Here is a 14286-nt window from a genome sequence, read left to right as displayed (position 1 = left end):
ATATTAATATACACAATCCCATATTCGAAGCGTTACACAAAACTTACATAAGATAACAGTACACACACCTCCCCCACCATGGTACACTATAAATACGGAAGCAAGCACACTACACACGCACACTACTATAGTAGAGGACAACACTGTACGCTGGTGGAGAGGATGTACAGACAAGGGGCAAAGTGAGTAGAAAAATAAACGAACATAAAATAACACTAGTAACAAAAATCAGAAACAATGAATGTGGGCTTTGCACATTGCAGAAGTAACAACAGCAACAGGCTTATGTACAGAAAACAACAGGCTGCAACAATGTAAACATCCAAAGAGAGAATCAAAATGTATTGTCTGGAAAAGCGGATGATGCCCTAGTGAGGTATAAAAATAATTTTACAAAATTTTAAGAGAAGAGAAAAATAAATTTTAAATTTTAATAGTAAGTAAATAACAGCACATGGTAATTCAATTTAAGTTAACTAGATGGTGACTACAACATTCATACCTTGGAATATTGGAGTTATATGCAAAGAGAAGGAGTGATAATACAGTATACGAGTTTTGGCGAATTAAGATACCTGATGATGGCGGGTTGGGGCCAAAACATGTTATAAAAGGGAGACTGAAAGGGAAAGAATAAAATAGTTGCATTGTTGCTGGAACTGTATTATTAATATTGAGTGTAAAGTTATAGTAATGCAACAGGATGATTAAATACAATATAACACAGCACTATATCTGTACACAGAAGGGTACATAACAGAGGTAACAACACCATCTGTGAACACTGCCCACATATTTTTCATAAAACAAAAGAAAAGAAACATGCATATACAAAATGTCAGTCTATAACAATAAACTCTTTTTTCCTTACTCTGCAGAGTTTTCACATCTATGATTCTCTAAACCAACTTCTGTGCGGAAGTTTTTGCCACATACTATGCAAGAAAAGAAACGCTGTCTGAAGTGAAGTTTTCTGTGATGCACAATGATATCTTCTGGAAAAATCTGGTTGCAGTATTCACAAATATTGTTTCTATTTTCTTCAATACTGTTATCGGTCTTGATGGTAACAGCTTTATGTGTGGAGGTGGGAGTGGAGCACTTAGTGATGGAGCTCACAGTATCGCTTGTTTGGACACCTGTGGTAGTTGAGGATTTCCCGATAGTTAAGGGTGAATTAGAGGTTTGTTCATTGATTGTGACAAATGTAGAGGGAATCTCTACCCTCACAGCAGAATCTGAATATGGATCTGCTGTGCTGTTCATAGAAGTTGCAACAGAAGTTACTGTACTGAAGGTTGAAGTTGTAGTAAGGGTTGACGATGGAGCAGTGGCTGTTACCATACCAAGAGTACAATTTGAAATAGGAGCACTTATTCCTATTCTGGATACAGCAGGCTCTCCCATACTGTGAACAGAAGTTCTATCAGCAGCAGATGGAGCATGTACTCCAATGCCCATTAAAGAAGTTGCACTGGGGGTAACGATGGAGAGAGTAGTAGGGACGTTCAAACTGACAGCACCAGCCGTGGGAACTGTTGCAACTCTTCCACTAGAAATCGCGGAAATAACTGCACTTGTAGTGGCTGTGACAGCAGCATCTAAAGAAATGCCTTCGGCGTGAACACGATGACCACTGCAGACAGTAAAATAAAGTAACAATGATCTTAAAAATCACCCAACACTATTTTTTACACAATATTAAGAAAAGCAGAATTAAACAATAAATTTCATAACAGTAACTCAGTAAGAAACTGGCTCATTGCAAGCAATTATATACATACATTTTTATCAGTGTTAAACGGAAATATGTACAGGAATGAGTGATGTATATATTATAGGCTGATCTCAAAATGTGGGCAAATCATGATGCGAACACTTGTTTTGTGTAGATGTACATGTCACTGAATAACGAAAGACGTATACATTTCAAATCAGTACTCTTATCTGTTTAAGTTCTATATCCATTTGTAACTTACTTACTGACTTACTCTCATATTTGATGCTCAGCATAATTTTACGTTGTTCAGGCTCTTACAGAGGAGACAAGGTTAAACAACTAGTAATGATATAAAAGTGAAATGCAAATCAAAATTAAAAAAATCTGCAGATATGTCATTCTAGTATTATATTTTAGCATCCCATTGCATTGAGGCAATATTCTTATTATGAAAGTACACGTCAATAATGCAACAATATAAAAGATATCAAGAATATGTCACTCACTAAAAATGTATTTTAATACTTTATGATGTTAAAATCATTAAAATGTCAATAGGTCACTAAAATTATATTTTATACATTAAAAGTGATTATCAACATTTCTGAAATGTCACTAGTTTTACATGTATTTTTTCTAGTTTTAAGACATGTTTCGGACTCACATGGGCCATCATCAGGTGATCTATCTCGGCAGACCACTGCACTGTTCACTTGTCCACTGTGCTCCCATGCATGTCAATGTTCAATTCAATCTCATGACTAGACGTTGCACTCTTTTATGGCTATTTGTACACAGAAAGACCGCAAAAGTGACACATAAAAAAACTCCATGGCTCAAGTCCACCGCTTGTCGGCAAAGTTAGTGCCAACTTAATTGATAGAGGGTGTCACGTGGTCAGCGCAACGAATCCCCATGTCCATTAATCTTGGTTTTCTAGACCAGAGCCGCTATTTCCTTGAAATATCAAGTATTACCACGAGGCTGAGAGGACCCCGGTCCAGATTCAATACTTCTCAGAAAATCTGGTAGCGCCAGGAATCGAACCTGGGCCTCTGGATCTGTAGGCAGGAACTCTGACCACTAGAACAGAGAAGTGGTCAATAGTGACACATACACAAGAAAATACGACACACAAAAACTACAAATAGCCGCAAAAATGTGAAACGACTAGTCATGAGATTGAACTAAACATCAACGTGCATGGGAGCATGGTGAACAAGTGAACAGTGCAGTGGTCTCCCTAGAAAGAAAAATCACCTGATGACAGCCAATGTGAGGCCGAAACATGTAGTAAAACTAGAAAAAATACATGAAAACTAGAGACATTTAAGAAATTCAGATAATCACTTTTAATGTATAAAATATACTTTTAGTGACCTATTGACATTTTAATGATTTCAACATCATAAAGTATTAAAATAAATTTTAATGAGTGACATATTCTAGATTTCTTTTATACTGCTGCATTATTGACATGTACTTCAATAATAAGGATAGTTCCATTCCAGGCACATAATGAAGAATATATATAATCAATTCATATGAGAAATTGAGAATTCAAGCAGAGAATTGAAGAAATAGGTGCTTTGTCCAGGTTTTATGAACTTGAGAATTGAAGCAGAGAATTGAAGAAATCATACTTAGTACAGGTTTTATTATCCTTACTGATTTGGTAAATGTGATAATTTTCCAATGTGTCCCCCAAATGAATGATACACATAATCCCATATTCAATGCAGTACACAAAATTTACATAAGATAACAGTACACACAACTGCCCAACCTTCCCCAGTCAACCATACACTATAAATACAGAAGCAAGCACACTACACACGAACACTACTATAGCAGAGGACAACACTGTACGCTGGTGGAGAGGATGTACAGACAAGGGGCAAAGTGAGTAGAAAAATAAACGAACATAAAATAACACTAGTAACAAAAATCAGAAACAATAATAAATGTGGGCTTTTGCACATTGCAGAAGTAACAACAGCAACAGGCTTATGTACAGAAAACAACAGGCTGCAACAATGTAAATATCCAAAGAGAGGATCAAAATATATTGTCTAGAAAAGCTGATGATGCCCTAGTGAGGTATAAAAATAATTTTACAAAATTTTAAGAGAAGAGAAAAATAAATTTTAAATTTTAATAGTAAGCAAATAACAGCACATGGTAATTCAATTTAAGTTAACTAGATGGTGACTACAACATTCATACCTTGGAATATTGGAGTTATATGCAAAGAGAAGGAGTGATAATACAGTATACGAGTTTTGGCGAATTAAGATACCTGATGATGGCGGGTTGGGGCCAAAACATGTTATAAAAGGGAGACTGAAAGGGAAAGAATAAAGTAGTTGCATTGTTGCTGGAACTGTATTATTAATATTGAGTGTAAAGTTATAGTAATGCAACAGGATGATTAAATACAATATAACACAGCACTATATCTGTACACAGAAGGGTACATAACAGAGGCAACAACACCATCTGTGAACACTGCCCACATATTTTTTATAAAACAGAAGAAAAGAAACATGCATATATAAAATGTCACTCTATAACAATAAACTCTTTTTTCCTTACTCTGCAGAGTTTTCACATCTATGATTCTCTAAACCAACTTCTGTGCGGAAGTTTTTGCCACATACTATGCAAGAAAAGAAACGCTGTCTGAAGTGAAGTTTTCTGTGATGCACAATGATATCTTCTGGAAAATTCTGGTTGCAGTATTCACAAATATTGTTTCTATTTTCTCCAGTACTTTTATCAGTCTGGGTGGTAACAGCTTTATGCGTGGAGGTGGGAGTGGAGCACTTAGTGATGGAGCTCACAGTATCGCTTGTTTGGACACCTGTGGTAGTTGAGGATTTCCCGATAGTTAAGGGTGAATTAGAGGTTTGTTCATTGATTGTGACAAATGTAGAGGGAATCTCTACCCTCACAGCAGAATCTGAATATGGATCTGCTGTGCTGTTCATAGAAGTTGCAACAGAAGTTACTGTACTGAAGGTTGAAGTTGTAGTAAGGGTTGATGATGGAGCAGTGGCTGTTACCATATCAAAAGTACAATTTGAAATAGGAGCAATTATTCCTATTCTGGATACAGCAGGCTCTCCCATACTGAGAACAGAAGTTCTATCAGCAGCAGATGGAACATGTACTCCAATGCCCATTAAAGAAGTTGCACTGGGGGTAACCATGGAGAGTGTAGTAGGGACGTTCAAACTGACAGCACCAGCCGTGGGAACTGTTGCAACTCTCACACCTGCCAAGGCTCTTCCACTAGAAATCGCAGAAATAACTGCACTTGTAGTGGCTGTGACAGCAGTATCTAAAGAAATGCCTCCGGCTTGAACACGATGACCACTGCAGACAGTAAAATAAAGTAACAATGATCTTAAAAATCACTCTTTTTTTAAATAATACAAAGAAAAGTAGAATTAAACAATAAATTTTATAACAGTAACTCAATAAAAAACTAGCTCATTGCAAGCAATTATATAAATACGTTTTTATCAGTGTTAAACAGAAATATGTACAGGAATGAGTGATGTATATATTATAGGCTGATCTCAAAATGTGGGCAAATCATGATGTGAACACTTGTTTTGTGTAGATGTACATGTCACTGAATAACGAAACACGTATACATTTGCTCAGGTCCCAATTTGCCTTACATGCAAGGGCAGATACTAAAACAGACTCCGTGTGAACACATTACAACACCTCAAGTGGGTGGTACTTCACAAATCTCAATCACAAGAGCAAATATCCTTATTAAGGTTATTTGTGGTTCTTTTTCTCCCTCTTGGTAAATTCAAGGACAGTACTAAAAATCAGGCCACAAATGCTCCCTTCCACATCCCTTTCAGGTTATTAAAGGCACTGGCAGATCCTAAAGAAATTTAACATACTGTTACTTTGCAATCAAGCAGTTTGCACTGCAGCTTTGTACTTGGGAGACCGTATGTTAATATACTGGTCAGACCAACTATCCTGTCTGAGGATTTGTGTAATCTTCCAGGAAAAGTACAATCACAAGAGTTTTAATATAAAATTTTTTAGCATACTGCAATATGCCAAAATTACTGACAGTAAAAGCAGCTTCCTTTGCTAAGGAAAGTATTTCTACTATTGAGGACTGAGGAGTTACAGTTACCACATGGATTTCATTATATCTGATGCTCAGCATAATTTTGTGTTGTCCAGGCTCTTGCAGAGGAGAGAAAGTGAAGCAACTAGTAATGATGGCCGCGCCATAGCTCAAGTGGTTAGTCGCTGGCTTCCCACTGTGGCGGCCTGGGTTCGATCCCAGGTCTGGTCAAGTGGGATTTGTGGTGGACAAAGTGGTGCTGGGGCAGGTTTTCTCCGAGTACTTCGGTTTCCCCTGCCAATCTTCATTCCACCAGTTACTCCACAATCACCCTCACCTGTCATCTGGGGCTGGTACAATAGGTCAGAAGTGGCCGCAGTACAAGGAGGGACTTAGTCCCACCCCACTAGCAATAAAGAAAAAAAAACTAGTAATGATTTGAAAGTGAAGTGGGACTCAAGATTAAAAAATATGCAGACATGCAATTCTAGGCATTTAATGAAAAAGAATATAATGAATTAATATGAGAAATGGAGAATTCAAGCAGAGAACTGAAGAATTGTGCTTAGTATAGGTTTTAACAATTTGACCAGTCACTTTGGCTGTTCCAGTTTTTATCATGCATTTTTGGTCACATCCTGACTTGCCCATACACATTACAATATGACCAGTTTTGGAATTTGTCTGTAACATATTTACCAATGGATCATACTACACTAAAACTAATCACTAGTACTTCATTCTAAATGCTTACAAACTTGTAACTTATGTCAGGTCCTGTAAACACTGTTAGACTATACAAGATACTTTCCTGATATCAGAAAACCACAACCTTCGGCACCTTAAAAGGCTTAATGTGTGTACTCGCACATACATTTTATCTGACTATATGCAATGAAGACAATGGTGAACCTGCCAAATTTAATAAAGTGTTATAAATTGGTTTGAAATGGAATCAACTGCACATTTATAATTTAAAACTTCAAAATGAGCTATATGGTTCTCTCAATTTTATAAAGCTTTCTTTCATGTATAAGTAAGTATATGACTTATATGAATGAATGAATGAATATATCCAAATTAATCAAAGTGTTCGTTGTAGTGATAAGAGCTAACCTAAGAGTGTATGTTACAATTTAAATAATTAACCAACACATGTCTTTGGCATCATACCTTGAATATAGATGCTGACCCCCAAAATCCTTTGTCTGCTGATCAGAAACAATGGATGTATTATTCTGAAGAGGATTAGAAATGTAAATATGCTGACTGCTTCTCTCCATTACTGGAGGCACACCTGCTATTTGGTTAGCTTCAACAGCAGGTAATTGTAACAATGACGCTGTTTTCACACCAATCTTTCCTTTCAATGAAGATGAAGTGTTAACTGAAACCAATTTTTGCTGCTGAGGAAGTACTACACAACTAGGTGTAGTAATTAAAACATCTGAGGATCCTTTTAGTCTTTCATTGTCAGCAAGAAATACTGGTCTAAAACCTGACCTCAGATGTGTTTCATTAGACTTTTCTCTTCCAATAGGTTTCTGATGGTTCAGTGAAGTGTACTGCTGGTGCTGTATTGCTTGTCCTTGTTGAATGGACTGGTGCTGAAGTGAATCTTCATGTGAACATAATTGTCCACTTAGCTCTAACCTCTCTTTCAACATTTGTTGTTGTGGTGAGAAGGATGTTGTTGGATTTCCTGGTGTAATTATAAGACTTACGCTGCCAGCCATCAAACCTCCTTGCTCATCTGTTGATGAGCTACACTGTGAGTCAGGGATGTAAACTTGTGGCTGTCCTATGGTGTTCTGAGTTGGTTGCTGAGCCATTACTGGTACTGCAGAATCCTTGGAAGACAAAAACTTTACATCCTGACTGGATGTATCACCCAACTCACTCGATGTCACAGCAAGACCTGATGATGATGAGCTAGATACTGTCTGGGTTTCTACACTAGAAACAGTCTGCAGGGTTCCCAAGAATTGTTTTTCTCTATTGACAGGAACGCTACCCACAAGCTGGCCAACTGATGATGTTTTAGACACCATACCAGATGTTCCAAACTGCTGCTGTGATGGAGACACTGTACCTACATTTCCATCTATATACATCTGGTCAGATGGTGTCACAGTATATGCTGACAAGTTTTCAGTTGGCAGACCCATCTGGGAAACCTGTTGTGCAGCCTGTGTACTCCCCCCACCACCACCACCACTACCACTATTATCATCATCATCTACTGGAAGGGACGACAGTGGAGAACAAACAGTGTTGGAATCATCACTCTCAAGTTCAAAAGTCAGGTTATCATGTCCTTCACTCTTAAGTCTTCTTACTTTTACTCCTGGCTCAGGTATATGTTCATTACTCCTCTTTTTACTTGAAGTATCTCGCAGTTGTGTTGACTGCCATGGAGAACCAGCAGAGTTTCGATCATCATCAAGCTCCAAATTCAGGTTATCATGCCTTTCACTCTGAAGTTGTCTTACTTGCAGTCCTGATTCTGGTATATGTTTATCATTCCTATTTTTACTGGAAGCATCTTGCAGTTGTACTATAGTTTTGCCAAATTTCATGAAAGGTTTACTCAGACTCAGTGTAGGCAGCTGCTGCGCCAAAAAGTTTGTCTGAAAGAAATTGTTAATATTAATACCTTAATCTAATAATGTACTTCATGCAGACCAAATACACATACAGTACCTACTATCAACAAGTAAGGTAAAAACATAAAGTCACCCCTGTGCTTAATTAATTAAGCAGCATGCTAAAAAGACATATAGGAGAGTGGATGTACAGCTCCGTCATTTTGACCTTGGCACCAAATGGAGGCGAGTGCTCAGCTTCACGCTCTGGCTGCTATACTCCCGGAACCCAATGGAAGGAGGCTAGTTGGACCCCAGACCTGTCCTAGACGCTGTCAAGAAAACAAAGATCTCTTGCTCTACTGGGAATGAAACCCCAGCCATACAGCCTGTAGCCCATCAATATAATGACTGGGCTATCCTGGCTCCCCACCTACTCTAAGTAGAGCCCAGATATTAACCCATCCATACAGATGCATGCATGCATATATAAGCAAAGTCAAAAGGTATCCAAGCTTAGTTTCCAGTACTTTACCCCATGTCCTCTTTGAAGTATCCCCTCCTTCTGCTACCACTCAGTTCTCTTATCAGGCATACCACTACTGAATGCAGTCCTTCATACCTTTGCTTTCTGAGGTATGTCACTGCATTATGGCGCAGTCTTTCTGCTGAGTCAAACCACTGTCAATTCAAGACTGATTTCATCCTTGCATGGGGGAAAAAGTAGGTGCAGGTCTAAGAAGGGTGGGCATGGCAAAGATATTCCATCTTGCCTGAGAATCAATGGCAATAAATAGCACATACTGGGAAACTGCTACAATGCAAAACCACTTCCTGCCTTGTCACAGATGAAAGCTCCTTGACTGAACAGCATCTCACAGGCAATGAAACAGTTCTTTCTAAATTTACTTGCTGAAATACGTACAATCACCTAGTATTAATTTGTGATGGACTGTAATTAATTTTTACAGCTCCCAGCTGCATACCAATTGTGTTAACAGGCATCCCACTAATGTCAATCATCTTGTGGTAACAAGGGTCATGTTAGTATGTATGACTGCCGTGGTAAACCCCCTCACTATATAATAGTCTAAGCGGCCTCCATAGTCTAGGGGTAACGTTCCCACCTCATGACTCAAGGTATGCGGGTTCAAACCCAGCGGAGGTCGTGGAATTTTTAAGGGCGGAAAAATTCAGGGAACAAGTCCTCCAGGAGGGACTTTAAGCTGTGTGTCCCGTGTCGCAGATTTACAGCACATAAAAGAACCTCATGTCTCTAGGAGACCTCTGAGCTAAATTACAGGCCCTTTCCCACCCAAGTAGTCTCCAATGCCTCTGGTGGATGGGGGAAGCATCAAGGTACCGGGGACCGACCTCATTGGCTCTATGGGGACTGATGGCACGCACCGTTACTGGTAGGGTATGGCAACAGTAGAAATTAAAGGGGGACGCACACTAGACCAATAACTGGTCTAAGTGCATGGGGAAATCAACGCCCTCTCATAATACATACATACATATCATAGTCTATGAATCTACTTACATTTTTTACAGTGTCAATCTCACACCTGTCAGTGTATGAACTAAATTATTTATTTTATGTTTCAAACTGACCACCTAAATTTCACCTATACCAAATCTTTTTTTGTGTTCTCAAAGTCATGGAACCAAACTGAACTTCCAGTCTATCAAAATTTCAGTTCTGATCCCTCCATGCTCTCTTGCTAACAAGTTTAGTCTTGGCCAGTTACTATTACAGCACTGTCATCTTGACAACTCATTTAAATCAAGATGATCTTTGGATCTATCATGTAAAACACACACTGCTTGCCATTTCTCATGATGTTTTATTAAAATAAATCTGGAAATGTCAGCTGCTTTTACTCTGTGCTTTGAAAATTACTGAAAACTTTAACAAAATAAATATATCTCTATTTCCAAATACCAATTACGAAATTTAATACAAAATTAAAATTCTTAAGATTTATATAAATGTAACTGGTATAAATGAACAATGAAAACAAAGTGATGCAATAATGGAAAAGGAGCTGAGTTCACATCTACTGATTCCTAATTCCATACAGAATGATTTACTGTGTTTAACTCAATAATTCATTCTCCCCTTTCACTTGATTTTTCATTTCTAAAATTAGGAGGCAAAAATTAGTTAAAAAAATATGACAAACTTTCAGAACATGAAGACTGCACTGAATTTTGTATATTTAAAAAAATACAAATGACTTTTGTTATTGTATTCCATTCCTAAATTACAAAAGGTTCAATTTCATTTCAATCTGATTACAAGCTTCATGTTACTAGCAAAATTCTTGGTTCTAGACATATAACCCCTTCATCTCTGCACACAATACAGAAACTATGAGAAAAAAAGAGCGAGAAATTATGCAAAAAGGAAATAAAACTACTTAAAGAATTTTAGGATGAAAACTGCCTATGTAATTATGCATCACCTAGAACTTGTCCCAAGTAATAGCTTGAGTTCACCTCTAACAAATAAAACTGTACAACAGCTTACATCATTTGGGACTTGTTCGATTACATGTATATCATCTTGTGGCTTAGGGCGGGTGAAAATCTTCAACAGCCTCTTGATTGTATTCTGTGCATTCATGCATCCTGAATATAATTCATAGCTGGTGTCCAACTTGTTCAGGCAGCTCAGACATATCTGTTTTGGGAATTCATCATCTTCCTTTACCTGATGACAGAAGAATTATATAAACACTCTGAATTCAGGCTCCCAGACTGTGCCACGGCATCCAACGTGTTTTTTAAGTTACAGATATACATAAGGTGTAGTGTATTACTGGCCAAAAACACTAAAGTTAATACTTCCTCTATCTAAATAATGCTGACAACACTTCCTGACCACTAAAATCTTTATCAGTGTAACTGTATTTGTAATGTAATGTATTGTACTGCATTGTATGGTGACGACTTGGAGGGAGGAGAGAACTGTTCAGTCAACCCAAGCACCCTGACCACTACTGGGTCCACTGTGGCCCCAGACCTTGCGAAAGTGAGACTGGGGAAGGGCCATTCTGACCTTATTTAAGATGTTGGGAAACATGCCACCTGGTTCCAGTGAAAATTACTACAATCAAAAGAGCAAAAAAGGAATTATATTCAAGAATACATCCCTTCCATAATGCAGGTGCATGCTATACTCCAAAATATTAATTCAGTATACCCCTGATTTGCTGATCATGGTGGCCGCATGGTCTAAGGCATGAATGGTCTTCACTCATTGAAGCTGGGATAATGGGTTCAAAATCAACTCAAGGCATGGATGTCTGTGTGCGGTTATCCTGTGTGTAGGTAGCAGCCTTGCGATGGGTTGCCCACTCATCCAAGGAGTCCTACTGACTATGTAAAAAAAGATTACGAAACTGAAGAAGAGGCCAGGGCCCAACAAAGGGCTGTATAGAGCCAGTGATGCATGAATGAATGAATGAATGAATGAATGAATGAATGAATATCCTTGAATTACATGCTAATAAAGGGGCAAAGACACGCAAATAATCCAATATATAGTTGAAAAAAGAAATTTGGAAAACTGTAAGACTTACAGGAAAAGTAATTTCATCCAGTGTATGGATTATTTGAATGCACTGTCACAGAAAAAATCACAGGGATTTAAGTCTGAAGGCCCTGTAGGTCACAATCTGTGACTTTTCAGTCCTTAAAACACCTCATTCATAACATTTACTAAATAATTAGCGTGGTATGTTGACCTTTGTCCTGTCTTTCTTCAGTAATTCGCAACAAATGGCTATAAAATGTCACTAACATATCACTCTGAAAACAGTGTTCAAAACTTTAGTCCTACTATCTCTGTAGCAGTAATGGCACACCACACACTGCATAGTAACACTAGCTAAAAGTCTCCTTCCTAGTCCATTTATCACTAAAAGTACATTCAGATACTATTTGTCTGTTCTTCTCAAAGTTGGAGCAGGCAGACTCAGCTGCCCCAACTACAGTAAGAACATTTCAAACCCTCTGAAACTGCTGAATCTGACAGGCAGAAAAGTCAGAAACTCATTCCATCAAGTAAGACTATGGAGAACTGTACAGCAAGCAGAACCAACAAACCAATATGCTATTGATAAAAGTAAACCCAATTATAGCAGATTCTCTGTTGTTCCACATGCATACGTGGTATCTCCACAAAATGTTTAAATTTAAATGTTGAACTTTTTTGGAGTAAACTTCAAACCTGTCATCAGTCTTCCACAAAAGGTGCCCGAGGGATTTCTGAGGAGAACGTTGATACACAGCATTGATTTCATCTAACTTCTCATCAGTGGGCACTTGTCACTTAGATTCTGTTTGTTTTTTTTTTTTTTTTTTTTTGTCCAGTACTGACCCTAGAATTTTCTCATTTTTCTTGCCAGACCATTTTTTCACATGGGCACCATACATGAACTGTACCAATATGCATTTCATGCATGGAATTTTGACACAGAAAATGACATAACCGAATGAATGACCACTCATCACACAGGTAAAGAACAGAAGCAAGAGATAAAGCAATATGGGACTCAGGTTGAGGGCTTGTCAATAAACACATAACTCAAAAATCTTCCAGGGCTATCAGGCATGTCAGTTGGTTAAAAGTGACAGATGTTTCTGAGCCCATCTCTATCATCATTACCAGCCAGTGATGCCACACTGGATCCAAACAGTCCCATCTATATACCAACTCACAGACCATGACCGAAATAGAGTGTCAGCCAGTGGAGGGCTAATAGGCAGTCATGGGTTTGCTTGGCTTGGTCTTGTCTCTGGAGACAATCATATCACAAAAGAAATAACAATACGTTCACGTATCCCTATAAAATGTAACGACCAATTACCAAAATCTGATGTATGCTTCATATTTTACATAGCAACAGGCAGTAAAACTCAAATTTCGATGCAATTATATGTGGTCACTCTACTATAAAACTATTCCTGTGTTTGTTGGAATACATTTCAGGATTATCATTGGCACCACTCCCAGCTGACACTGATGTGAGCCTACACAACAAAAAGTTTGGGGCACTCAAGAAAAACAGCATACAACCACTCTCACAATATACCATGTGCTGTGAGTCTAAAAACATAAACGTAAACAATAGGTGTTCACCAGAACTTACAGCAATAGGTAAACACAGCCGTATTTTCTTCGATATATTATTTTTTACTCCATCCTCGCCAAAAATATCGACGCAGAATTTATCTTCTTTTGCGCATAATCTGCAAATTAGTTTAATGTTAGCAGACTCCATTCCTCATAAAATCCCTTTTCTTGTTTAAAGTCAACTACGGCGCAGTCATTCCGTACCGTTCCATACTACGTAAACAATGTTACAGCCGTTTACACTTTCAATGGCGGTTACCGCTGATGCAGGAAGCCACGTTCACCATTTTCCAAACAATTTACCAGCGAATTATGCAACACAAAGACTTTTGTGCATAAAATAGTATAGCGATTTAAAGAAGGAGATAATGCATAATCTTACATCAAATCTGGCAAAATAAATCGCATAAGCCCAAACTATGCACTACACTTTGTTACCACAGGTTAGCCAACATCTCCAACTACGGATAATCTACACACTTGCTCACTATATTGCATCCATGAGAACACTGTCCTGAAAAAAAAATTAAAAGGCTGTATGGTAACTCCTGTTGTTCAGTATACGTTCACAATACAACGCAAAAATGTACGTAAAAATTCCATATACCTCATAACTTACAAGTTCACTGAAAGGTCGTAATGAACTGTGCGGTCACTTCATATCGCTTAAGTGCAGATACGAACTTTCGTATGACTACTAGGCTGGTTTCCACGGACGTCTTTTACGTGCTTT

At 38.0% G+C, this 14286-nt stretch overlaps 1 protein-coding gene across 2 annotated transcripts; it reads right to left on the bottom strand.

Moving 5' to 3' along the window:
* Window positions 1–647: 647 nt before the first annotated feature.
* On the bottom strand, window positions 648–14023 carry LOC111874652. 2 transcript variants are annotated; one of them, XM_023870332.2, is made up of 5 exons: window positions 13570–14023; window positions 10944–11126; window positions 6999–8455; window positions 4316–5098; window positions 648–1636 (listed from the first exon to the last, which is right to left on the bottom strand). In XM_023870332.2, exons 1-5 carry the CDS (start codon window positions 13699–13701, stop codon window positions 868–870), a joined length of 3324 nt encoding a protein of 1107 aa, XP_023726100.1. In that variant the 5' UTR covers window positions 13702–14023; the 3' UTR covers window positions 648–867. The 2 variants fall into 2 exon arrangements, with proteins under 2 accessions (XP_023726100.1, XP_023726102.1); XM_023870334.2 differs by having other exon boundaries at window positions 13936–14013.
* Window positions 14024–14286: the final 263 nt, after the last annotated feature.

Source organism: Cryptotermes secundus, unplaced genomic scaffold, assembly GCF_002891405.2.
Source record: "Cryptotermes secundus unplaced genomic scaffold, Csec_1.0 scaffold56, whole genome shotgun sequence".
NCBI classification, from domain to species: domain Eukaryota; kingdom Metazoa; phylum Arthropoda; class Insecta; order Blattodea; family Kalotermitidae; genus Cryptotermes; species Cryptotermes secundus.
Note: the sequence above shows the minus strand (reverse complement) of the source record. Positions and strands in the feature narration are given on the sequence as shown.

Excerpts from the sequence above, each read along its gene's own strand:
- LOC111874652 (XM_023870332.2), bottom strand. The coding sequence starts at position 13,701 with ATGGAGTCTGCTAACATTAAACTAATTTGCAGATTATGCGCAAAAGAA. Across the intron at positions 8,456-10,943 it reads TCGAACAAGTCCCAAATGAT|ACAAACTTTTTGGCGCAGCA; the intron begins GTAAGCTGTTGT and ends AATTTCTTTCAG. Across the intron at positions 5,099-6,998 it reads GGTCAGCATCTATATTCAAG|TGGTCATCGTGTTCAAGCCG; the intron begins GTATGATGCCAA and ends TACTGTCTGCAG.